The sequence below is a fragment of the Arachis duranensis genome, chromosome 1 (assembly GCF_000817695.3).
Source record: "Arachis duranensis cultivar V14167 chromosome 1, aradu.V14167.gnm2.J7QH, whole genome shotgun sequence".
NCBI lineage: Eukaryota > Viridiplantae > Streptophyta > Magnoliopsida > Fabales > Fabaceae > Arachis > Arachis duranensis.
In genome coordinates this window covers 76,871,755-76,898,784 of record NC_029772.3, presented here as the reverse complement: position 1 = coordinate 76,898,784, position 27,030 = coordinate 76,871,755, and the positions used below count along the sequence as shown (strand labels likewise).

The following is a 27,030-nucleotide window of genomic DNA, read 5'->3' as shown; positions in this document are numbered from 1 at the left end:
CATCCTTCTTTTTTATTCTGGTGTTCTTTGCTTTATTTTAATCTATATGTCCAGTTATAGAATATAGATACATACCAAGAGAGTGATTGAGGCCCTGTTTGATTTTAACTCACTTATCCCAAATAAAGCCTACCTTTTACATCACCTTTGTTAGCCCCTTTGAGCCTTTTAATCCCTTATGTTTTATAACCACATTACTAGCCTTAAGAAGCAAAACAAAATAAAAATCCCAAGTTGAATCTTTGGCTAACTTAAGATAGATTTTGTGTAATATTTAAGTATAGGGAATTTTATGGGAACATGGAATGATAGAAAGTAGGAAATTAAATTAAACAATTCATGTGAAAATAATTTGGGAAACATGCTCATGTGAAGTTGAAATAAATTAATTGCCATGTGTAGAAAAAATTTTTTTTAAAGGGGATACAAAAGAATTCCCCAACTGTAAAATAAAGCAATGCACATGGGACAAATTACAACATGAGCATATAACATAAAAAGTAGAAAGATGTGGGAATTAGGTGAAGAAGTTCTACTTTACAAGATATGTGTGTCAGGTGAGATCTTAGACTAATCAAGGATTCACTTATTTGCTCACTTAGCCTTATACATATACCCTTACCTTTACCTTGGCCCCATTACTACCTTAATTAAAGACCTCATGATTTTTGATATGTCTATATTTTATAATTGTTGATTGGTTAGAAGAAGAACAAAGTTATAGAAAGCAAGGATAAAAAGAAAAATAGAGTGATTAACCCAATAAACACTGAGTGATTAGAGAGTAAACACAAAATCCAGTGAGGGTTCAATAACTCATTAACATATATCTATGCTTAATTTGTTAATTGTCTTGCAAGCTTATAAAATAATTTTCTTCCCATCTCAAGTGTAAAAGTGCTTTAACATTATCTAGGGTTGGCTATATATATATGATCCCTTGGGAATATGAATTAATTTAACTACATGTAAGCTTTATATATGAGTGAATAAATTAGAATTGCATCATGCATTTAGTTAGTTGTATTTAGATTAGAATTGCATTACATGGCATTCCACCACTTCAACCTTACTTTTTACCTTGGATATAGCATGAGGACATGCTATTGTTTAAGTGTGGGGAGGTTGATAAACCCATATTTTGTGATATATTTTGTTCTTAGTGTGAGTGACTTATTCAATCCTTCACCCACTTATTCACGTTAATTGTGTGGTTTCATTTTCCCTTCCTTATTATGTGATGTATGTGAAAAACATGTTTCCTATGCTTTAAAATTAATTATTTTAATTACCTTTATTTCCATTCGATGCCGTGATTAGTGTGTTGAGTAGTTTCAGATCTTCTAAGGTAGGAATGACTTAAAGGATGGAAAGGAAACATGCAAAAATGGAAGGAAAGCACAAAACGGAGTTTCGGAGAAACTGGCAGCGACGCGGCCGCATGGACGATGCGACCGCATGCCAAGAGCGAAGAAGCAGCGACGCGGCTGCATGAGTGACGCGACCGCACATCTTGAGCCAATCGCATACGACGCGGCCGTATGACTGACGCGACCGCGCGACAAGGAAAACTCCAATCGACGCGACCGTGTGACCCACGCGGACGCGTGACAGAGGCCACACACCAGAAATTGCAGAAAACACTCATAGCGGATTCTAAAGCCCTTTTTGGCCCAAATCCAAGTCCAGAAGGCATAGACCAGAGGTTATGAAATGTGGTAATGCATCCATTCAAAGAATCTCGGATTATTATTCACTTTCCATGATTTAGGTTTAGTTGGAGAGAGGTTCTCTCCTCTCTCTTTAGGATTAGGATTTAGGACTTTTCTTAGTTTTAGGAGTGACTCTCGATCCCAGGTTCAATGTTCTTTTACTTTATATTTATCTCTTATTCTCAGATACTTTAATGCTTATATTAGTTATGTTGCCTATTTGGCTTATGCCACATTCATGATGATTTCCTTATTTAATGTTCCTTGAGGTATTTCAGTTTAATATTGCTTTATTTTATTTATGCCATTGATTATTCCCAATCTGAAGACATTTTCATTCCAGTAGAATTAATTTACTTTTTCCTTTTTGGTCTTGGTTAAGAAATCAGTAACTCAGGAGTTATCTTAGTTCAACATAATTGATAACTGTTATCTTTGCTAATTGAGTTGAACTTCAATAATCCCAACCTTTTCTTAGGAAATAAATAGGATTTGAAGGTCAACTAATTAGTCCCTTGACTTTCCTTTGCTTTAGCAAAGGTTAACTAAGTGGAATTAAGATTCAACTTTCATTATTATTGATAAGAATAACTAAGTCTGGACTTCTAATTTCTCATACCTTGCCAAAAGGTTTGCTTTACAGTATTTATTTATTTTAATTGCCATCTAAATTATCTGCCATATTCATTCCTCACTATCAACCCCAAAATACACTTTTTCATAACCAATAATAAGAACACACCTCTCTGCAATTCCTTGAGAAGACGACCCGAGGTTTAAATACTCGGTTATTAATTTATTTAGGGGTTTGTTACTTGTGACAACCAAAACGTTTGCACAAAGGGATTTCTGTTGGTTTAGAATCTATATCTACAACGCGACTATTTTTATAAAATTCTTTACTAGCAAAAATCCTAACGTTTATCCTCTTGATTCATTTTGTTGAGGGTTTAACCGCTGTTGAAGATGGCTCTACCACTAAGGCTCGTTTTGTTCCTCTCCTTGCCGGTGGTGTGGGAGTAGCTTTCTCTTTACCTTTCTTGGTGGCCATCCTAAAAAGGGAAAAAGAAAGTAACTTGTAAAGCTAAGAGTTAGAGCAAGAGAGCAAACGATAGCGGTGGTAATCAGTGCACGGTAAAGAAGAATGTCGTTAACACATGGTCATGACTATATGTGAAAAGTCCATCAATGGAAATATAGCAAGTGCATGTAATGACAATTAAATGCAAGACATTTATTGGCATGCTGGCAAAGGCATAAGTAGCATAGATCAAGCATTCAATGTCCAAGTTAGATTACCAAGTCTTTCAAACTAACAATATGTTTGTATTTGACAATTATATTTAACCAATAAAATATAAAAGAGATTTTGTGAAAAGAAAGCATTTAGAGTAGTAGAATAAGAGAAATCTAATAATAGTGCATAATGTCATACGGGCTTTTTCACAAACACATAGCATGCATGGGAAATATGATTTTGAAAGTAAGAAATTTGAACATGCAAGCAATCCCATGAAAAGTAATATAATTGTCAAATAAATCCTTAATAATCCACAAGTGAAATATAGATAATAAAGACCTAAATAAATTTCCAACACCAATAAAAAAGGTTTTAAAAAGAAAAAGGAAAAAGAAAGCATAGATAATAAAAGGAAAAAGAAAAGAAAAGAAGAAAATAAATAAATGGAAAGGTAAAGAGAGAAGAAGGAAAGAAAAGAACCTTGATGATGAGTGGGAAAAAAAAGAAGGGGAGAAAAGTAAGTAAGAAGTGGGAAAGAATGAAGAGGGAAGGAAGTAAGAAGAAAGAAAGAAGAAGGGAAAAAGAAAAATTAGGATTTCGGGAAGAAAAGATATGATATTTGGCAGATCTAGATAAGTTGGGCGGCACAGGCGACGTAGATGGGTGGGGCACGCGGTCGCGCGGTTGGTGCGATTTTGAAGTGACGCGGATACGTCGATCACGCGAATGCGTGACGTGAATTGCGCTAGTGGCGTCAGAGCAGCCTTGCGTACGCACAACTTTCTATTTCGCATATTTGCCAAAATTTAGGGTGACGCGTTCGTGTGGTTGACGCGATTGCGTGAAAGGCCATACTTTGAAAATGACGTGAATGCACAGGGCATGCGGTTGCGTGGTAGGGCTTGTGCTTCTAGCATGGTTCCAGCCCCGCTCCATCATAACTTTCTAGCATACACCCAGTTATGTCGATTTTACAGGGCCACGCGTTTGCATGGGTGATGCGGACGCATCGGGAGGTTTTTTCACAAACGACGCGAACGTATAAGTGTCGCGGTCGCGTGAGCGTGTTTGTGCCAAAGGCACGCCTCTAGCCACACTATCGCACAACTTTCTGTAAAATTCTTTTCTCTTCCCAAGGCACATATGGCGCGGACGCGTCGACGACGCTATCGCGTCACTTGCTAAAATAATTTTTTTTTCTCGTGTAAAGAATGCAAATGCAAATGTGAATGCAGGCTATATGTAGAGATTAAGAGAAGAGCCATTAACACCATAAAAATAGAATAAACTAAAATAAAACTAAGACTGAAACGGAACGATCATACCATGGTGGGTTGTCTCCCACCCAGCATTTTGCTTTAACGTCCTTAAGTTGGACGCTCCACTAGCTCAGTCTCCTGCTGTTGGTGGATCCTCTAAGAGGAAGATCTCTAGCTCCTTGTTCTTCTGTATCTTCTCACCATGATATAGCTTTAAGCGATATCCATTGACCTTGATGAATTTAGAGCTTGAAGGATGACTCAAGTGAAAGACTCCGTATGACTCAGCCTTCTCTACTTAATAGGGATCGTCCCATCTTGATCTCAACTTGCCTGGCATGAGCCTTAATCTCGAGTTGTAAAGGAGGACTAAGTCCCCAGGTTGGAACTCTCTCCTCTTGATGTACTTATCATGCACAACCTTCACCTTCTCTTTGAACAGCCTGGAGTTCTCATAAGCTTCTAGGCGAAGGTTTTCTAATTCTTGCAGTTGCAACTTCCTTTCAGCTCTGGCTTTCCCAAATTCCATATTGCATTCTTTTATCGCCCAGAAGGCTTTGTGCTCTACCTCAACTGGGAGGTGACAGGCCTTTCCATAAACTAAGCGGAAAGGACTCATCCCGATTGGTGTCTTGTATGTTGTCCGATATGCCCAAAGTGCATCTTGGAGCCTGGTGCTCCAGTCCTTTCTATGAGACTTGACTATCTCCTGTAATATACATTTTATCTCTCTGTTAGACACCTCGGCTTTTCCATTGGTCTGGGGATGGTAAGATGTTGCTACTTTGTGAATTATCCCATGCTTCTTCAGTAATCCTATTAGTCTCCTGTTACAAAAGTGAGTGCATTGATCACTCACGATTGCTCGTGGTGATCCAAAGCGACAAATAATATGGTTTCTAACAACGGAAACAATAGTGTTAGCATCATCAATATGGGTAGGAATTTCTTCCACCCATTTAGAAATGTAATCTACAGCTAACAGTATATAAAGGTGACTATTAGAATTTGGAAATGGACCCATGAAGTCAATGCCCCAAACATAAAAAATTTCACAGAAAAGCATAATCTGTTGAGGCATCTCATCCCTCTTGGATATATTACCAAACCTTTGGCAAGGGGAACAAGATTTACAAAACTCAGTAGCATCTTTAAAAATAGTAGGCCACCTGAATCCGCAGTCTAGGATTTTTCTAGCTGTTCTTTGAGGGCCAAAATGTCCTCCATTCTCAGATGAGTGGCAGGCCCCTAAAATGGAATGAAATTCTGATTGAGGCACATACTGTCTAATTACTTGGTCAACACCACACCTCCATAAATATGGATCATCCCATATATAATATTTGGACTCACTTTACAGCTTGTCTCTTTGATGCTTAGTAAAGTTTGGAGGAAAAGTGTGACTAACTAGATAATTAGCTACAGGCGCATACTAAGGAACTACTTTAGATACTGCCTGTAAGCTATCAAATGGGAAAGTATCATTGATAGGAGTGGAGTCATCCTTAATGTGCTCATGGCGACTCAAGTGGTCTGCCATTAAATTCTGGTTACCACTCCTATCCTTAATTTCTAAATCAAATTCTTGCAGCAGCAGTATCCAACGTATTAGCCTTGGTTTGGACTCCTTTTTATCTAATAAATATTTTAGAGCTACATGGTCTAAGTACACTACTACCTTAGTACCAAGTAAATAGGCTCGGAATTTATTAGAGCAAAAATAATAGCTAGAAGCTCTTTTTCAGTAGTAATATAATTAGATTGAGCAGCATCTAAAGTCTTAGATGCATAAGCAATTACAAAAGAATCCTTACCATCGCGTTGAGCCAGTGCTGCTCCTACTGCATGATTTGAGGCATCACACATGATTTCAAATGGCTGGCTCTAGTCTGGTCCTCTCACAATTGGAGCTTGAGTCAGGGCGATCTTTAGCTTATCAAACGCTTGTATGCAACCTTACTGAAGTCCTTAATAAATCTCTTGTAAAAACCTATGTGGCCAAGGAACGAACAGACTTCCCTCAGGGAGGAGGGATAAGGTAAACTAGAAATGACATCTACCTTTGCTGGATCTATAGAGATACCAATACTAGAAACAACGTGTCCCAGAAGAATACCTTGTTTGACCATAAAGTGATATTTTTCAAAATTTAAAACAAGGTTTGAAGTAACACACCTGTCTAAAACTCTAGATAAACTATCCAAGCAAAGGCTAAATGAATCACCATATACGCTAAAGTCATCCATAAAAACTTCCATACATTTCTCTATGAGATCAGAGAAAAGACTCATCATACACCTTTGGAAAGTAGCTGGTGCATTGCATAGGCCAAAGGGCATTCTCTTATAAGCATAAGTTCCAAAAGGACATGTAAAAGTAGTCTTTTCCTGATCTTCAGGAGCTATATGGATTTGAAAATAACCTGTATAACCATCTAAAAAGCAATAATGAGATTTACCTAACAGGCAATCAAGCATCTGATCAATAAAAGGTAAGGGGTAGTGATCCTTGCGAGTGGCTTGGTTTAGATGCCTATAGTCAATGCAAACTCTCCATGAATTCTACACTCTGGTTGTCAGAAGCTCTCCAAGCTCCTTCTGCACTGTTTTGACTCCAGACTTCTTGGGCACCACTTGTACTGGACTGATCCATTCGCTATCTGAAATGGGATAAATGATATCTGCTTCAAGTAGTCTGGTTACTTCTTTCTTGACAACTTCTAAGATGGTGGGATTCAATCTTCTTTGAGGCCGACGGACAGGCTTTGCTTCTTCTTCTAAGAATATTCTGTGTTCACAAACTTGAGGGCTAATGCCTACTATATCCGCCAAGCTCCATCCAATTGCTTTCTTATGCTTCCTCAACACACTAAGTAGTTGTTCTTCCTGTTAGGAAGTGAGCTCCCATGCAATGATAACTGGGAACTTCTGCTTATCCTCAAGGTAAGCATACTTGAGGTGCGAACGAAGGGGTTTTAATTCCAATTTCTTCTCATGGCTAGGCTCTGGACCTTCTGGAGCTAATGATAATGGCAAGGCATCCTCATTTTGTTCAGAGGATGTCCCCACATTTGGACCTTGCTCCATGTGCTTCTCTTCTATTTCCTCTTGGTGAACTGCAGCTACAATCTCATCAATAATGTCGCATTGTAATACTGAATGATCTTCTGGAGGATGCTTCATAGCTTCATTCAGATTAAAGCTCACTGATCGGCCGTCTATCTCAAAAGAATAGGTTCCTGAAAAGGCATCCAGCTTTCCTGAGTCATTTTAGGGCATCTCCAAGATATAGAAGTCAATGGGAAATGTGAGCCCCTTAATGCTCACCAATATATCTTCAGCAATTCCAACCACTGTAATAATGCTCTTATCTGCTAACACAAAACGAGCTGCCGACCTTTTTAAGGGAGGGAGCCTCAAAGAATCATATATAGACAAAGGCATAATACTCACGCACGCTCCTAAATCACACATGCAGTCAGAAAAAGTTACATCTCCAATGGTACAGTTAACCATACATGGACCTGGATCACTACATTTTTCAGGTATATTTCCCATTAAAGAAGATATAGAACTACCTAAAGGATTAGTTTCGAATTTATTAATTTTATCTTTATGTATGCACAAATCTTTTAGAAACTTTGCATATTTAGGTACCTGTTGAATAACATAAAAAGGGGAACAGTTACCTCGACCTTTTTGAATATTTCTACCATATTGGGATCAAGTTCCATCTACTTTCTGGGCTTCCTTGCAAGTTGTGGGAAGGAAATAGGGAGGGCATTGTTTGCAGCTTCTGCATCCTTTGGTGTTTCATTCTGTGGTTGAGCTGCTTCTTCTTCAACTATGTTCTGTATGTCCTCTTCCTCTTCAGCATCTTCCACTTCCACCAGATCCTCAGCTGGGACATGTACTGTTGAGCTTGGCTCCTCCTGGTTCCTCTCTTGCAATGTGGTTCCGGACTTCAAAGTGATGGCATTGATGCCACCCTTGGGGTTAGGTAGAGGTTGAAAAGGAATTTTACTGGAGCTTGTAGGTTGATTGGTGGAACTAGGTGATGAATCTAACCAGGAGACAAGAGCTTGTAAAGTGGAAGTTAGACCATTTAAAGTAGAACTCAGCTGCGTCTGCATGTCTTGTTGTCCTTGTGCGAGAGAACGGAGCATCTCGTCATTTAATGAAGAATTAGAATAAGTGATATGAGGTACTTGTGGTTGGTTATGTTGTGGTCCTTGAGACTGTCTTTGGTGAGGGGCTCTGTAAGGTTGGTTCTGATTCTGCTGTCTGTTGTTGTTATTGTTATTCCACCTCTGGTTTCCATTGTTATCCTTGCCTCTTCTGTTATAGTTGTCCCTCCAACCATGGTTAGAATTATCTCTCCAACCTTGGTTGGAATTATCCTGCCATCCATGGTTATAGTTGCCACCTTGGTTGTAGTTGCCACCTTGATTGTATCCTTGATTTGGGCGGTCATAGAAGTTGTGAGTGGCTGCCACAGTGTTGTCTTCCTGTTAGAGCTGCGGACATTCATCGGTATAATGACTATGATCAGCACAGATCCCGCACACTCTTTATGGAACCAACTGTTGGCTTTGTTGTGGCAGGGGAGGCTGAGCTTGTTCGCCTGTTATTGATTCAACTACATCTATTTCAGTAGGTTAGTCATTTCACATATACTCTGGGTCAGAGCATAAGTCTCTTTGCTAGAAGAAACATCAGCAACAGCTTTTGAGTGGCTGTGCCTATGCCTGTGATTCCTAGTCGACTCAGCTAAGTCGCTGATCAATTACCATACTTCATCTTCGGTCTTGTACTTTTTCATAGAACCATTACTAGCACCTTCTAATGTGGTCTTATCCTAAGGTTTCATGCCTTGTGTGAAGTAGCTGATCAACACCATCTTGTTGATCATGTGATGGAGGCATGCATCCAAGAGATTGTTGAAGTGCTCCCAATATTCATAGAGAGTCTCGGATTCGCCTTGAATAATCATTGAAAATTCTTTCCTCAATCTATTAGTAACTTCAGCTGGAAAGTATTTCTCCAAAAATTCTCTTCTAAGCGTATCCCAGTTAGTAAAAGTCACTTCAGGTTGGGTGTAGTACTATTCCCTCGCCTTTCCCTCAAGAGAAAATGGGAAGGAGGTTAACAGAATAGGAGTTTTATCCGCACCATGATGCCTAACAGTAGAACAGGCTGTCTGAAAATCCCTAAGGTGCTTAATAGGCTCTTGAGCAGGTAAGCCATGAAACTTGGGTAGCAAGTTGATTAGTGCAGTTTTCAGTTCAAAATCTACAGCCACCATTGGGTGATGCACTTGATACGGCTGCAGTATAAAATCTGGGGCTCTAGCTTCCTGGAGAGTAATCCTCCTAGGTTCTACCATGTTACCTGCACATGAATCAACTAAATCAGTAGTAAATGAGCTTGTTTCTTCCTCAAATGGCAGTTCAAATTTGCCCTCAGATGAGACTGGTGAATCGATAATAATCACTTCACCACCCTTAGAGGCTAAGTGACATCGAGCTTGCCTAATACGTGAAAGAGTTCTTTCGATTTCAAGATCAAAAGCGGCTAAGCTTGGATCAGGTAGTGAACGCGTCATTCAACGAAAGAAACATACAGCTCATGGCGATAAAACAAAATAAAATAAAATGCAAACAAAAAAATTCTAACCAATAAATTAGCACACTATTACAACTCCCTAGCAACGGCGCCAAAAATTGACGGAGGTAGAAATTGACCGATTAAGAATTTAATGGAATAAATACATTGCAAGTACAGTTCTTAACTAGTGAAAATCCGCTTATCAATTTAAAAGGGTTGTCACAAAATTAGAATAAAAATACTGGGAGTATGAATCCCAGGTCGTCTCCCAACGAGTTGACAAAAGAGTGTAGCTTATTGGTCAGAGGTTTTCCAAGAAATTTTGAGTTTGAGAAACAGGAAAATAAATAAGAGAATTTATATAATTTAAATAAAGATCTTGACCGGGAGAAGATTAATTAGAAGTTCTATCCTTGTTGGATTTTTCTCAAGATCAATTGATAATTGGTAGTTGTTTCTACTTAGTCATCTTTTACTGAATAAAGGAAGGTTAAGTAAGTTGGAAGTCAACTTCTATTCACAAGTTCTAATCCTCTCCCTTGGGAAGGATTAGCATTAGTGACTAGAGATTCAACCAACAATAAACCCAATTACAATTTGACTATTGAGTATTCCAACTCAAGGTTCTCCTTTTAATCAACTCCCAATCAAGTTGGAAAACTACTCCATTATCATAAATGTAGACTTCATAAATTTAAAAGGGAAAATAAATAAAGACATGATAAGCAATAATAAAAAAGATCGATTAAAAATAAAAATAGTTATTGTATTAATAAACTCTAAAAAGAATCCAATTGTAACTCTGGACAAATTAAAGATATGAAAGAGTAAGTGAAAAGTAAGAAAACAAACTAGAATGACAAAGTCTTGGCGGAGGTAACAACTCTTCTCAATATCCAAATCCAAAAGCAATTGAAAATTCTAAGAATTATGAATGTGTAGTGTGAAAACCTAGAGGAGGAGTAAAATCAGATCTAAAAACTAAAAACAATCCTCATGAGAATCTTCCTGTGTCTTTGCATGTTTCCCGGCTTTAGTATGTGTTTCTGGGCCAAAAACTGGGTCAAAAGGCGGCCCAAAATTGCTCCCAACATGTTCTGTTAATTCTGCAGATCACGCATGTCATGCGTAAGCGTCGTCCACACGTGCGCGTCATTCAGCATTTTTCCTCGCCACGCGTACGTGTCGTCCACGCGTTCGCATCATCTGTACAGATTTCAATCTACGCGTTCGCATCAGTCATGCAAACGCGTCACTGCATTTTTCTCATTTCACGCGGTCGCATGAGCCATGCATCCGCATCAGTGTTCGCTGGTCATCTCCTTGATTTCTTGTGTTTCTTCCATTTTTGCAAGCTTCTTCTCTATTCTCTAAGCCATTCCTGTCCTATGAAACCTGAAACACTTAACACACGGATCACGACATTGAATGGTATAAAAGAGAATTAAAATACACAATAAAAATATCTCTAGGAAGCAAGTTTTCAACCATAGAACAACTTTGGGAAGGAATTGTAATATATCATGCTAATCATATGAATAAGTGGGTAACGACTTGACAAAACACTCAATTAAACACAATATAAATCATAAAATAATGATTTATCAAGTCATTTCCAAGAGATAGCATCAACAATTGGGGAGATCTAGTGAACAAGTTCTTAGCCAAGTTCTATCCTCCCCAAAGGATCATTAGACTCAAAATGGAGGTCCAAACATTCACTCAGATGGATGGAGAGTCATTCTATGAGGCTTGGGGGAGATACAAGACCCTGATCATAAAGTGGCCCCATGAAATGTTCAATGAATGGGACATACTTCAGAATTTTTATGAAGTCTTAACTCTGAAGGCTCAAGAAGCAATAGATCACTCAGCAGGAGGCTCCCTACAATTGATGAAGACTGTAGAGGAGGCCCAAAACCTCATTGATATGGTGACAAACAATCAATATTTCTTTGCTCATCAGAGACAACGCCAACCATCACAAAGGAAAGGAGTGGACTTAATCCTAGCTCAAAACAAGATGATACAGTAGTAAATTCAACAACAATTTGAGCAAATGGCTAAGAGGATGATAACCTCCAAGTTACAGTAGTGAATACAAGCCAACCATCAACCACATGGGGCAGAATGAAGAAAACCAAGAAGATCAGCAGCAGGAACAAATTCAATATGTGCACAACCAAGGTTCAGGATCAAGTGAAGTTTATAGTGACACCTACAATCCATCTTAGAAGAACCATCCAAATCTCAGATGAGGAGATAACCAAAATCCAACTTGGAGATATTGATGGAAAAAAATGATGAAACAGCAAGAACTTACAAACAAGAACAATGAAGCTTTCATAAGAAATATAGAAAGGCAGATTGGGCAGCTTTCCAAGCAAGCTGTGATTGAAAGGCCAAAAAGCTCACTCCCAAGTGACACCATTCCAAATCCTAAAGAAGAATGCAAAGCTATACAGCTAAGGAGTGGAAAAACCTTAGTGAATGACAAGAAGCCAACTGAGAATGATGAAGCTAACAGCAAGAATGATGCTACACTCAACAAGGATGATCAAGAGAAGCCTGAAGAGGGAGAGAAACAGCCACAAATCTCAAGGAAAGGGAAGCAAATAATAGAAGAATCATCTCAAGGACATAAGCAAGTGGAGAAGACTTTCACACCTCCCTTCCCATACCCTCAAAGGTTCAACAAGGAAACCAAGGATCAACACTTCCCCAACTTTCTTGAAGTTTTCAAGAAATTGGAAATTAACATCCTCCTGGCCGAAGCATCAAAGCAGATGCCTCTATATGCTAAATTCTTGAAAGAACTTATCAATAAAAAGAGAAGTTGGCATGAGAAGGAAACAGTGCTTCTCACTGAAGAATGCAGTACTTTGATTCAAAGGGGTATTCCACCAAAGCTTAAAGATCCAGGGAGTTTTGTAGTTTCATGTACCATAGGCAAGATGACATTAGACAAAGCTCTCTGTGATCTTGGTGCTAGTATCAATTTGATGCCCCTCTTAATGATGAGAAAGCTTTCCATAGAAAAACTCAAACCTACCAGGATGTTATTGGTAATGGCCGATAGATCAATCAAGATACCCAATGGCATTGTGGAAAATCTATTGGTGAAGGTTGGAGAGTTCATCTTCCCTGCAGACTTTGTGATTTTGGATAAAGAAGAAGAAGGAAACAATTCAATCATTTTGGGAAGACCATTTCTAGCCATAGCAAGAGCTATTATTGATATGGAGAAGGGAGAAATAATCTTCAGGGTGCACAATGAGCAAATGGTCATCAATGTTTTCAAAGCAATGCAACACCCCCCTGAGCAAGAAGATTACATGAGAGTAGATATGATAGAAAGTTTGGTGGAAGAAATATTGGAAGCCAAGCATCATGAGCAACAAAAAAAGAAGGGGAAGAAGATCAGGAGACAATGGAAGCACAAGTAGCTGAAATTTCCATTGAGAAAGAGGTGAAACAATACAAGAAGGAAGAAGTGCCAAACAAAAGAATTGAAGCCTCTCCCTATTCATCTCAAATATGCATTCCTTGGCACAGTATATAGCTTTCCAATGATCATCAACTCTTCCCTGACTGAAGAAGAAGAAGAAGGAAAGCTCATTAATGTACTAAAGGCTCACAAAGATGCATTAGGATGGACCATTGATGACTTGAAGGGTATTAGCCCTACAGTTTGCATGCATAAGATCCTTTTGGAAGACAATTCCAAACCAGTGGTTCAACCTCAAAGGAGGCTAAATCCCACAATGAAGGAAGTTGTCCAAAAGAAAGTAATGAAGTTATGAAATGCAGAGATTATCTATCCTATCTCTGACAGCTCATGGATAAGCCCAGTTCAAGTGGTACCAAAGAAAGGTGGGATGACAGTTATTATTAATGAGAAGAATGAACTCATTCCCATAAGAACTGTGATAGGATGGAGGATGTGTGTTGACTATAGGAGGCTGAATGATGCCAAACGCAAAGATCACTTTCCTCTCCCTTTCATTGATCAAATGCTTGAGAGGCTAGCTAGCCATGCATATTACTGCTTCCTTGATGGGTATTCTAGTTATAATCAAATAGTGGTTGACCCATGGATCAAGAGAAGACATCTTTCACCTGTCCCTTTGGAGTTTTTGCATACAGAAGAATGCCATTTGGATGTGTAATGCTCCAGCAACATTTCAAAGATGCATGCTATCAATCTTCTCAGATATGGTAGAAAAATTTATTGAAGTTTTCATGGATGATTTCTCTATTTTTGGTGACACTTTTAGTGCTTGCTTGCATCATCTTACCCTTGTCTTGAAACGGAGCCAAGAAAAAAATTTGGTTTTAAACTGGGAGAAATGTCATTTTATGGTACCTGAAGAGATTATTCTTGGTCACAAAGTTTCAAGAAAAGGGATAGAAGTTGACAAGGCAAAGGTAGAAATCATAGAGAAACTCCCTCCACCAATTAATGTGAAAGCTGTTAGAAGTTTCTTAGGACATGCTGGATTTTATAGAAGATTCATCAAGGATTTTTGAAAAATAGCCAAACTATTAAGCAATTTGTTGATGGTTGATAATCCTTTCATTTTTTATGAAAGCTGTCAGCATGCCTTTGACACTTTAAAAACCAGACTCACACTGCACCAATCATCACACACCCAGATTGGGGATTATCCTTTGAACTCATGTGTGATGCAAGTGACATTGAAATTGGTGCTATGTTGGGACAAAGGAAGGGGAACTTGCATTATGTCATCTATTATACAAGCAAAGTATTGAATGAAGCTCAAAAAAATTATACCACAACAGAGAAGGAATTCTTGGCTGTGGTTTATGCATTTGATAAGTTTAGATCATACTTGATTGGATCCAAAATTGTAGTTTTTACTGACCATGCTTCCCTTAAGTATTTGATGTCAAAACAGGATGCTAAACCAAGACTTATCAGATGGATATTGCTTCTACAAGAGTTTGACATTGAAATAAAGGACATGAAGGGTAGTGAGAATCAAGTTGCTGATCATCTATCGAGACTGTCACAAGAAACAATTCAAGAAGCCTCACATCCAGTGAATGAAAGCTTCCCAAATGAACACCTCTTACAGATTCAACAAACCCCTTGGTTTGCAGATATTGCAAACTATAAGGTTGGAAGAAAGATTCCCAAGGAATTCACCAAGAAACAAGTGAAAAAGCTACTTAATAAAGCAAGGAAATTCCTGTGGGATGAACCATTCTTATTCAGAAGACGTTCAGATGGAATGATAAGGAAATGTGTTCCTGAAGGTGAGATGAGAAGCATATTGTGGCACTGTCATGGTTCAGCTTATGGTAGACATTTTGGGCCAGAAAGAACAGCAGCCAAGATACTTAAAAGCAAATTTTATTGGCCTACCATATTTAAGGATGCTAGAGAGTTTGTTCATCAGTGCAATGAATGCCAAAGGGGTGGGGGATTAACAAAAAGAAGTGAGATGCCTCAGAACTACATCCTAGAGGTAGAACTCTTTGATTTATGGGGCATTGATTTCATGGGTCCTTTTCCTCCTTCATATTCTTTCAAATACATACTTGTAGCAGTAGAATATGTCTCAAAGTGGGTGGAAGCTATAGCCACAACCACGTGCGATGCACAAGTTGTCCTTCAATTCCTAAAGAAGCACATATTCACTAGGTATGGAGTACCTAAGGGTCTGGTTAGTGATGGTAGCAGCCATTTCTGCAACAAACAGATGGAGAAACTACTCCACAAATATGGGGTGATGCATAAAGTAGCCACACCATATCACCCACAGACCAATAGCCAAGCAGAGCTTGCAAATAGAAAGTTGAAGAGGATTTTGGAGAAGACTGTGGGAGCAACCAGGAAAGATTGGGCCAGAAAACTAGAAGATGCACTTTGGGCATACAGGACTACATTCAAAACTCCTATTGGAAAGTCCTCTTTTCAGCTGTTATATGGCAAATTTTGTCACCTCCCTGTAGAGCTTAAACATAAAGCTTTTTGGGCCACTAAACTCCTCAACCTTGATTCTCAAGCAGCAGGGGAGAAGAGGCTGCTACAACTAAATGAGTTGAATGGGTTTAGGCTAGAAGCTTATGAAAGTGCTAAGATATACAAGGAAAAAGCTAAGAGGTGACATGACAAAAAGATCTCAAAGAAGGAGTTCAAACTAGGACAGCAAGTACTCTTATATAACTCCAAGCTTAAGGTTTTCCCTAGCAAGCTCAAATCCAAATGGACTGGTCCATACTTGGTGACAAAGGTTTTTCCCTATGGAAGCCTTGAATTGCTAGATGAAGTAACAAAGAGTTATTTCACAGCAAATGGTCACAGGGCAAAGCATTAATTGGGAGGCCAATGGGACAAAGAAAAGGAGGTTCAGAATCTGAATTGAGCAAGAATGAAAAATGTCAAGCTAGTGACAATAAAGAAGCGCTTGTTGGGAGGCAACCCAACCTGAGGTAGTTCTCTTTTTCAACTATTTCAATAAAAAAGGTAATTAGTTTTATCTGTATTGCAAAAAGCCAAGTTTGGTGTTGCACACCAAAACAATTTAAGGGAGAATGACGGATGCTAAGTTTGGTGTTCCACCAAAAATCTCAATTAAAAAAAACACATTCTCACCTTCTGCATAAATGGTTACTAGCTCCAAGCAATCAGATAAACTATTTAACCATTATTTTCTAGCTTTAGCTTTATAACCTTTAGCAAAGGCAAAAGGATTCACAAATGGTTAACTTGCTGCATCAAAAAAATATTGGCAAGGGATTAAGTTTGGTGTTCACACACCAAAGTAAACTCAAAAGCCATACTCAATTTATGCATACTAACCAATTTCTTAAAGGCTTGAGAAGCAAGCAACTTCTAAGGATTATGCAGGGAAACACTTAAAAAGGGAGCTGCATCATCATCCAAGGGATACAACAGAAGGAAAGTTGAGAGACACTCCCAACAGGTTATATTGAATACTTAATCCTTGTTGCTGTAAAGTGTTTTAATTTAGAGATTCTTATATGTCTTGCTAAAGTGTTTAATTAGGTGAAAATGTTTGCTAAGAAATGCTTGGATCTAAATAATTGTTGTCATCCATCATTAGCTTGAATATTGTGTTGTTTTCCCTTCTGCATAAATAAAAGAAAAAGGTTTGAAATAGGAAGTGAATGTCCAATGTTGTAGAAGTTGGAATGAAAAGTCCGTGGTGGTACTTGTTTGATTCAATTGTTAGCTCATAAAACAAAAAGCTGCATAATAACATGATTCTTTAAAGTATAAGTTTGTTTGCTGCTATAAAATCTGTCAATTAATAAGATTCCCTTGAGAATGAAGCAAAACAAGAAAAAAAAAAGAGAAAAGCCAAAAATTTGCAAAGAAACAAACAATAAGGCTAGACACCAATAGCTTGGACCCTAGGACATATGCCTGTGGTGTTTTTGTACTGGGATATGCTTGGACAAGTAGGTTTTGAGGATTATTTCAAAACTTGCACTTAGTGATCCAAAGAGATGATGGGCATCAATGCTCATAGGAAGAAAATGTGAGCCATGTGTCTGTGGTGAAGAAATGGTGAGCAAAACTAAGCCAAAGGCTGCTGCAGCATTTGCCACCAAGCCTTCATCAATAAATAAGCCTCCTAAGCAAAGTAAAGAAAGAAAAAGCTCACAAGGATCAAGCAAAAGTAAGGCATTATAGCAGCAACTCTAGTGAACCTTTAAGGAATCAGTTCTTATCTGTCAGCAAGTAATAAATGAGCTACCATTGTCTGCATAAAACCCTATGAACCAAGTTCAATTATCTGCTAAATAAGGACATGCATACTTCTCTGTTTCATTTTATTTTCTCTTATGTTTAGTGCTTTCTTGGGGACAAGCAAGGTTTAAGTTTGGTGTTGTGATGACAAGTCATCTTATGCTAGCTTTTCAAGCAAATTTCACTTGTCTCATTAGGTTTTATGCACTTTCTAGCATTGTAAGTAAGTGATTTGGAGTAGATTTGCATGGTTATGTTGAATCAATCAACCATACTTTATTTGACAAAAAATCATGAGGTTTAAGCTAGAATTAGTTGGTTTTTGAATAATTTATAAACCTTGTGAATTTGGTGGTGCTTTGATTGGTTGATTTGATTACTTGTAGGTGAAGAAATGGTGGAAAAAGGAATTTTTGGCACGCTTTTGAAGTTAAAGCACGCTTTAGACCTTAGGCCACGCTTTGAAAAGCGTGACCTAAGGCACAAAAGCGTCTGAAGAACTGAAAATTGATGGTTTAGAAGTTATAGTAAACTCTTATTGTAAGTATAGTTACTAAACCAAGCAATCAACCTTTCTTACAAAAGTTTTGGTTGTCACAAGTAACAAACCCTTTTTAAAATTGATAACCGAGTATTCAAACCTCGGGTCGTCTTCTCAAGGAATTGCACGGAGGTGTGTTCTTATTATTGGTTATGGGTTTTTGTAAATTGGGGTTTTGAAAGTGAGGAACAAGTAAATTCAATGGCAAATAAAATAAATAATTAACTATAAAATAAACTTTTGGCAAGATATGAAAATTCGGAAGTCCTATCCTAGTTACTCCTATGAGAATGAAAGTTAATCCCACTTAGTTAACCTTTGCGTAAGCAAGGGAAAGTCAAGTGAACTAATTGGTTAGATTTCCCAAGTCCTAGCCAATTCCTAAGGAAAGACTAGAGTTAGTGGAATTCCAATTGATTAGCCGACATAACAATTAATCATGAATAGTTGATAACTCAAGAGCTTCCAGTTAATCAATTAAAGCCAAAAGGGAATAAAATCTACTTGAATGAAAATAATTTGGATAGAGCCCAAGCATCAGTAACATATAAGTCCGAAATACCTCAATTGCATTAATAAGATAAAATCAATCCAAATATGAAGAGTCATAAGCCAAATAAGCAACATCAATAATCAACAATTAAGAGAAGTCGAAATAAAAAGATATTAAACCTGATAAAAAGATGAGATAAAAATATTCCTAAGTCCTAAAAATCCTAATCCTAATCCTAAGAGAGAGGAGAGAACATCTCTCTCTAAAAACTACATCTAAAACTATGAAAAGTGATTTATGAAAAGCATAATTATGAATGGATGTATTCCCCCACTAATCTGTGTTCTCTGAGCCAAAAACTGGGTCAGAAACAGCCCAAAGTCACTGATTATGAAATCTGGTCCGTACAGGTCGCGGCAAAGTGACGCGGAGGCATCGTCCGCGCGTCCGCGCGGATTGAAGTTTGTAGATGCGATGCGGGCGCGTCATTCACACGTTCGCATCGCCTAACTTCAGAGCAGCTATGACAAATTATATATCAAATCAAAGCCCCAGACGTTAGCTTTCCAATGCAACTAGAACCGTGTCATTTGGACCTCTGTAGCTAATGTTATAGCCGTTTGAGTGCGAAGAGGTCAGGCTGGACAGCTTAGCGATTTCTCTAGCTTCTTGTATTCCTTCCACTTTTGCATGCTTCCTTTCCATCCTCTGAACCATTCCTGCCCTGTAATCTCTGAAATCACTTAACACACATATAAAGGCATCTAATGGTAATAAGAGAGGATTAAACATAGGGAACTTAAGGCCAAAGAAGCATGTTTTCAATCAAAGCACATAATTAGGAAGGCAAATGTAAAACCATGCAAATAGTATGAATAAGTGGGTAAAGAGTTGATAAAAATCACTCAATTGAGCACAAGATAAACCATAAAATAGTGGTTTATCAACCTCCCCACACTTAAACATAAGCATGTCCTCATGCTAAGCTCTAGAGAAGCTATAAGGGAGTGAAGAGGAATGATAGAATATATGAAATGCAACCTATCTATATGAATGCAACTACATGCAAAATGTTTCTACCTACTTGGTTAAAAGCAAACAAGTTCTCCAAGACAAATATGAACCAAATTCCACTAATTCAAATCGTACAATAAAAAGCAAGTAAGCTTGTAAGAAGATAGCTCATGAAAGCAGGGAACATAGAATCAAGCATTGAACCCTCACTGATAGTGTATATCACTCTAGTCTCTCAAGTGTATAGGGTAATCCACTCTACTCTTCCCTAGTCATACTTTCTAAACTTTGTTCTTCATCTAATCAATCAACAAATATTTAATGTATACATACAAATATCATGAGGTCTTTTTCAAAGTTGTAATGGGGCTAAGGTAAGGGTAATGGTGTATATATATAAGGCCAAGTGAGCTAAATAATTGAATTCTTGATTAGTCTAAGATTTCACCTAACATATACATACTTTATACAATTTAAAATGCTTTACCTAGCTACCCAAATTTTTTCCAGTTTTGTATTACATGCTCATGTATCAAACTTATTTTTGAAATTTGTCCCGTGTGCATTGATTCTTTTTTTTCTTTTTTTTTATTTGGGTAATATTTTTTTATTTTATTATTATTTTTTTTTGTATCCCCTTATTCAATTACTTAATAATTTTTTTTTCAATGCACATGGTAATTTAATTATTTTGATTTCATATGAGCATGCTTCCCAAATTTTCAAATAACTTATTCAAATTAATCCCCTACTTTTTTTTTCTATCATCCCATGTTCCCATAAAATTCTCCACACTTAAATTTTGCACAATATTTATCTTAAGCTAACCAAGGATTCAACTTGGGATTTTTATTTTGTTTTTCTGCTTAAGGCTAGTAATGTGGTTACAAAACAAGAGGGGATTTAAAGGCTCAAGGGGGCTAACAAGGGTGATGTAAAAGGTAGGCTAATTTGGGAATGGTGAGCTAGAATCAAACAATGGCCTCAATCATATGCAAGTATGTAAATATACTAAATAATAGACATATAGAATGGAACAAAGCAAAGATTGCAATCTAGAGAAGAAAACACACAAGAATAAAATATTATGGTTAAATAATGTAACCATATAATTAAGCTCAAATCTTACAGGTTGTGTATTCTAGCTTTTACCTATGTTCCAAATAAAACTTCCAAACAAGTTTTTCAAACAGTTTAATTCAAATTAGTGAAATGTTATAAAAATTTTCTTGAAAAAGAAAATATTACTTCAACCAAGTGGTAAAATATGCACAAAATCAAATAGATATGTAATCAAACATGCAAATGCAACAATTAACAAATTAACATTGGTGTTGAAAAAAGAAGTAACTAACCCACGGAGATCGGTATCGACCTCCCATACTTAAAGATTGCACCGTCCTCGGTGCATGCTAAGATGTACAAGTGGATGGGTGGCTCCGCAGCTAGTGCTCTTTTTGTTCCTTTCCATGCCAGTGGTATAGGAGTAGCTTTCTCTTTACCTTTCTTGGTGGCCATCTTGAAAGGAAATGAGGAAAGACATTAGCATTCAAGGGTTATAACAAGGAAAAGAATAGGAAAGGTGGTAATCAATGCACAGGTATGGATAATGATGTGAACACATGGTCATGACTACATGTGGCAAATCAACAATGGAAATATAGCAAGTGCATGTGAGAAAAATTGAATGCAAGGTGTTTATTGGCATGCCGGCAAAGGGCATGAGTAGCATAGGTCAAGCATTCAATGTCCAAATTAGATGTAAATAAGGTATGGAAAATATTAATTAGAACATGCAAGCACCCTTATAATAATATATAATTGTTTAACAAATCCCAAATAATCCATAAGAAAAATATGAGAAATAATGACCCAAATAAATTTTCAACACCAATTAAAAGAAAAAAGAAAGGAAGGAAGAAAGAAATAAGAAGGGAAAGAAAAGATTTAGATTTGGGAAAGAAAAGAGAAGATATCTTGGCTGATCTGGATAAACTGTGCGGCGCAGGCGACGCGAACGCGTGAGTGACGCGTTCGCGCGGTTGGTGCTATTGTCAAGTGACGAGGCCGCGTGGGGCACGCGGTCGCGTGAGTGAATTCGTGCTACTAGCGCGAGGGCAGCTGCGCGCTCGCGCAACTTTCTGTTTGAAATTCATTTTGCCAAGATTTTGGGTGACGCGGCCGCGTGGGTGACGCGATCGCGTGATAGGCCATATTATGGGGATTGACGCGGATGCCTGGGGCACGCGTTCGCGTGGTAGGGCTTGTGCTGCTAGCACGAGTCCAGCGCAATTCTAGCGCAACTTTTGACCATACACCCTTTTTACGTTGAATTTGAGGTGAACGCAAACGCGTGGGAGGCATTTTTCCCACATGACGCGGACGCGTCAGCGACACGGTCGTGTCGGTCAAATTGTGCCAAAGGCACGCCTCCAACCACGTTCTCGCGTGACTCTCTGATCACTTTTCTTTTCTTCCCAACGCACCGATGACGCGGACGCGTCAGCGACGCTGCCGCGTCGCGTGCGTGCTTCCCCCCTTTTTTATATGCAGTGTGCAGAATGAAAAATGCAATGAATGTTATGCAAAAATTCTAGGTTCAATCAATATTCAAAAACAAACAAAACATACTAGAATTAAAACTGAAAAGGGATGATCATACCATGGTGGGTTGTCTCCCACCTAGCACTTTTAGTTAAAGTCCTTAAGTTGGACATTTGGCGAGCTCCTTATCATGGTGGCTTATGCTTGTACTGATCCAGGAATCTCCACCAATGTTTTCAAATCCAATATCCTCCGGGATCCCAAATCTTGTTTCTACACCTGTCTTCAAGTTGATTATCATGATTCCATCCGGGTGGTTCAGCTTTAGAATTCTCACTGAAGTGTCCAAACAACTTCCTAAACCCATTCAATTGAGCTCTATACCAACCTTTGCATTTAAACTTAAAGCTTCCAACCATAATGAACTTTGCAGGACAATTCTTACCACTAACCATCTTCCTCTTACTCTTAATGCCACAAAGAGCTCTAAGTTGACCATCCGTCCCCAGTAGCCCATATTCAAGTGGGAAAGTAAAGGATAAGGATAGGAATTTTACCCACTTGAACGTTGTGTTGGACGGTAATGGTCTTGGGAGAGATATTTCTAATGAATTTGCAAACTCCACTCCCTTGTGCTCTTCTCTGACAACTTTCACCTCTTTGTAAGCTTCTTCAATTTCAACCTCTTCCTCTTGGTAGCTTTCTTTCAATTCAATCTTTTCTTCATTATTTACCAAGGGCATGGGAGGTTGTGCTTCTTCTTCTTTAAACTCCATCTCTTGATCAACCTCTTCCAAGTCTTCAACCATGACATGCCTTGGAGGTTGTACACCCTCCTCAACAACAAATTCAAACTCCTTAGAAGAGGGTTCTGTGACTTGAGGTTCCCATGGAGGTTCTGCATCTCCTAAATCTTCAACCACTTCTTCCTCTGCAACTATTATAGCTTCCTCCACTTGTTCCAGTACAAAGTCATGCTCCTTATTGTCCACTGGAGTCTCTAGTGTCTCTTTCATGCTACGTTCTTCATTAGATTGTCCACATGAAGCCATGGGGTTTCTTGAGTGTCCGAACATCGATAAACTAATTGATTTATTGCTTGATTCAATTGATGAAGGGTTACGTGAAATTGATCCACTGTTTCCTTGAGACGATCCGTTGATTCTTGTTTCGCTTGGGTATCATAAGTAAGACCATAGTGCTCTTGGATTGATGGATATGGAGATGGTGTATATTAAGGTGGTGGTTCTTGGGAGTAATTGGGGTAGAATTTTGGTGGTTCTATATATGGTTCATTTGGCTCATAAGATGGTTGGTATGGTGGTTGAGGGTTAGGATCATATGAGGGTGTTTGGTGGTAAGGGGCTTGTGAGTATGGTGGTCCAAAGCTATGTTGAGGAGGAAGTTCATAGGCGTATGGTGGTGGTTGTTGATAATCAAAAGAGTGCTCACCATAGCCGTTATCTTGGTATGCATCACAGAATGGTTGTTGATAGTCCATTGGAGGTGGTTGTTGCCATGAGGGTTGATCAAATCCTTGTGGCTCCTCCCATCTTTGATACTTCCAACCTTGATGCCTGTTCTCATTGTAATTTCCTCTTCCTGCAACATAATTGTAACCAGACTCATAGCCAAAGGGGTGAGAGTTCATAATAATAAGAGAAAATAAAAATAAAAACTAACAAAAAGAAAATATTTTGAAAAAAATATGATTTTTGAAAAAAATAAGATAAGATTTTGAGAAAGATATGATTTTTGAAAAAAAAAAGATAAGATAAGATTTTTGAAAAAGATATGATTTTTTTATTTTGAAAAAGATTTGAATTTTGAAATTTAAAACTAAGATAAGATAAGATAAAAATTTTAAAATAAAAATCCGAAATTTTTTTTTGAAAAATATTTACAATAACCAATAATAAGGCACACGTTTGCAATTCCCCGGCAACGGCGCCATTTTGAAGAACTGAAGATTGATGGTTTAGAAGTTATAGTAAACTCTCGTTGTAAGTATAGTTACTAAACCAAGCAATCAACCTTTCTTACAAACGTTTTGGTTGTCACAAGTAACAAACCCTTTTTAAAATTGATAACCGAGTATTCAAACCTCAGGTCGTCTTCTCAAGGAATTGCAAGGAGGTATGTTCTTATTATTGGTTATGGGTTTTTGTAAATTGGGGTTTTGAAAGTGAGGAACAAGTAAATTCAATGGCAAATAAAATAAATAATTAACTATAAAATAAACTTTTGGCAAGATATGAAAATTCGGATGTCCTATCCTAGTTACTCCTATGAGAATGAAAGTTAATCCCACTTAGTTAACCTTTGCGTAAGCAAGGGAAAATCAAGTGAACTAATTGGTTAGATTTCCCAAGTCCTAGCCAATTCCTAAGGAAAGACTAGAGTTAGTGGAATTCCAGTTGATTAGCCGACATAACAATTAATCATGAATAGTTGATAACTCAAGAGCTTCCAGTTAATCAATTAAAGCCAAAAGGGAATAAAATCTACTTGAATGAAAATAATTTGGATAGAGCCCAAGCATCAGTAACATATAAGTCTGAAATACCTCAATTGCATTAATAAGATAAAATCAATCCAAATATGAAGAGTCATAAGCCAAATAAGCAACATCAATAATCAACAATTAAGAGAAGTCGAAATAAAAAGATATTGAATTTGATAAAAAGATGAGATAAAAATATTCCTAAGTCCTAAAAATCCTAATCCTAATCCTAAGAGAGAGGAGGAGAGAACCTCTCTCTAAAAACTACACTAAAACTATGAAAAGTGAATTATGAAAAGCATAATTATGAATAGATGTATTCCCCCACTTTATAGCCTATAATCTGTGTTCTCTGGACCGAAACTGGGTCAGAAACAGCCCAGAAGTCGCTGATTCTGAAATCTGGTCCGTACAGGTCGCGCCAAAGTGATGCGGAGGCGTCGTCCACGCGTCCGTGCGGATTGAAGTTCGCAGATGCAACGCGGGCGCATCATTCACACGTTCGCATCGCCTAACTTCAGGGCAGCTATGGCAAATTATATATCAAATCGAAGCCCTAGACGTTAGCTTTCCAATGCAACTAGAACTGCGTCATTTGGACCTCTGTAGCTAATGTTATAGCTGTTTGAGTGCGAAGAGGTCAGGCTAGACAGCTTAGCGATTTCTCCAACTTCTTGTATTCCTTCCACTTTTGCATGCTTCCTTTCCATCCTCTGAACCATTCCTGTCCTGTAATATCTGAAATCACTTAACACACATATCAAGGCATCTAATGGTAATAAGAAAGGATTAAACATAGGGAACTTAAGGCCAAAGAAGCATGTTTTCAATCAAAGCACATAATTAGGAAGGCAAATGTAAAACCATGCAAATAGTATGAATAAGTGGGTAAAGAGTTGATAAAAACCACTCAATTGAGCACAAGATAAACCATAAAATAGTGATTTATCAGTGTCACACACAAAAAAGGCAAGGGCGCTCAGTTCAATCACTTAACTGAGCGCTAGAGGAAACACCAAGGCAAGGCCATGACGCAGCATGACCAAGGAAGCAAGGGGCATAGCGTTAAGTGAACTCACTTAACTGCGCTCCCAAGGAAGCCAAGAAAACATGTAGCGCTTAGTTAACTTTGTTACCTTTATCGTGCCTCAAGCAAAAGAAAATCAAGGCGCAATACCAAGGAGTGAAGCAACCAAGTTTCGAACCAAGAACCTGAGGAAACAAGGTGAGTGCTTGGGCAAAGGGAAAATGGCCAAAAGGGGGGAGCCGGGATTCGAATCTGGAGACACAAGGAATGAAGCAAAGGAGCGCTAGGTGATGAGCGGATATTTTATACGCTTTTTGGGGGTAATTTCATATAGATTTTAGCATGTTTTAATTAGTTTTTAATAGAATTTTATTAGTTTTTAAGAAAAAATCATATTTCTGGACTTTACTATGAGTTTGTGTGTTTTTCTGTGATTTCATGTATTTTCTGGCTGAAATTGAGGGAGCTGAGCAAAAATCTTATTTAGGCTGAAAAAGGACTGCTGATGTTGTTGGAATCTGACCTCTCTTCACTCGGAATGAATTTTTTGGAGCTATAGGAGTCCAATTGGAGCGCTCTCAAGTGGGTTGGAAAGTAGACATCCAGGGCTTTCCAGCAATATATAATAGTCCATATTTTGCACGAAGATAGACGACGTAAACTGGCGTTCAACGCCAGTTCCATGCTGCAGTCTGGGCGTCCAGCGCCAGAAACATGTTACAAGTTGGAGTTCAACGCCAAAAACACGTTACAACCTGGCGTTCAACTCAAAAACAGCCCAGGCACGTGGTGCACGAAATTGCAATCACACTTTGCAATCTCGCACAACTAACCAGCAAGTGCACTGGGTCGTCCAAGTAATACCTTACGTGAGTAAGGGTCGATCCCACGGAGATTGTCGGCTTGAAGCAAGCTATGGTTACCTTGTAACTCTTAGTCAGGATATCAAAGATTATCAGGATTGATTGTAAAAAGCAAAAGAACATAAAACAGGTACTTGAATTGCAGTGATGAGAATAGGTTGAGGTTTTGGAGATGCTCTGTCTTCTGAACCTCTGCTTTCCTACTGTCTTCTTCTTCAAACACGCAAGGCTCCTTCCATGGCAAGCTGTATGTAAGGGTTTCACCGTTGTCAGTGGCTACCTCCCATCCTCTCAGTGGAAATGTTCAACGCACCCTGTCACGGCACGGCTATCCATCTGTCGGTTCTCAATTAGGCCGGAATAGAATCCAGTGATTCTTTTGTGTCTGTCACTAACGCCCCGCCCTCAGGAGTTTGAAGCTCGTCACAGTCATTCAATCATTGAATCCTACTCAGAATACCACAGACAAGGTTTAGACCTTCCG

General features: G+C 38.3%; 1 protein-coding gene across 1 annotated transcript; it reads left to right on the top strand.

Moving 5' to 3' along the window:
* Nucleotides 1–12,117: 12,117 nt before the first annotated feature.
* LOC107492021 (uncharacterized) lies at nucleotides 12,118–13,263 on the top strand. Its single transcript, XM_016112986.1, has 2 exons — nucleotides 12,118–12,972; nucleotides 13,066–13,263. The coding sequence occupies exons 1-2, from the start codon at nucleotides 12,118–12,120 to the stop codon at nucleotides 13,261–13,263; spliced, it is 1,053 nt and encodes a 350-aa protein (XP_015968472.1).
* The last annotated feature ends 13,767 nt before the right edge of the window (nucleotides 13,264–27,030 follow it).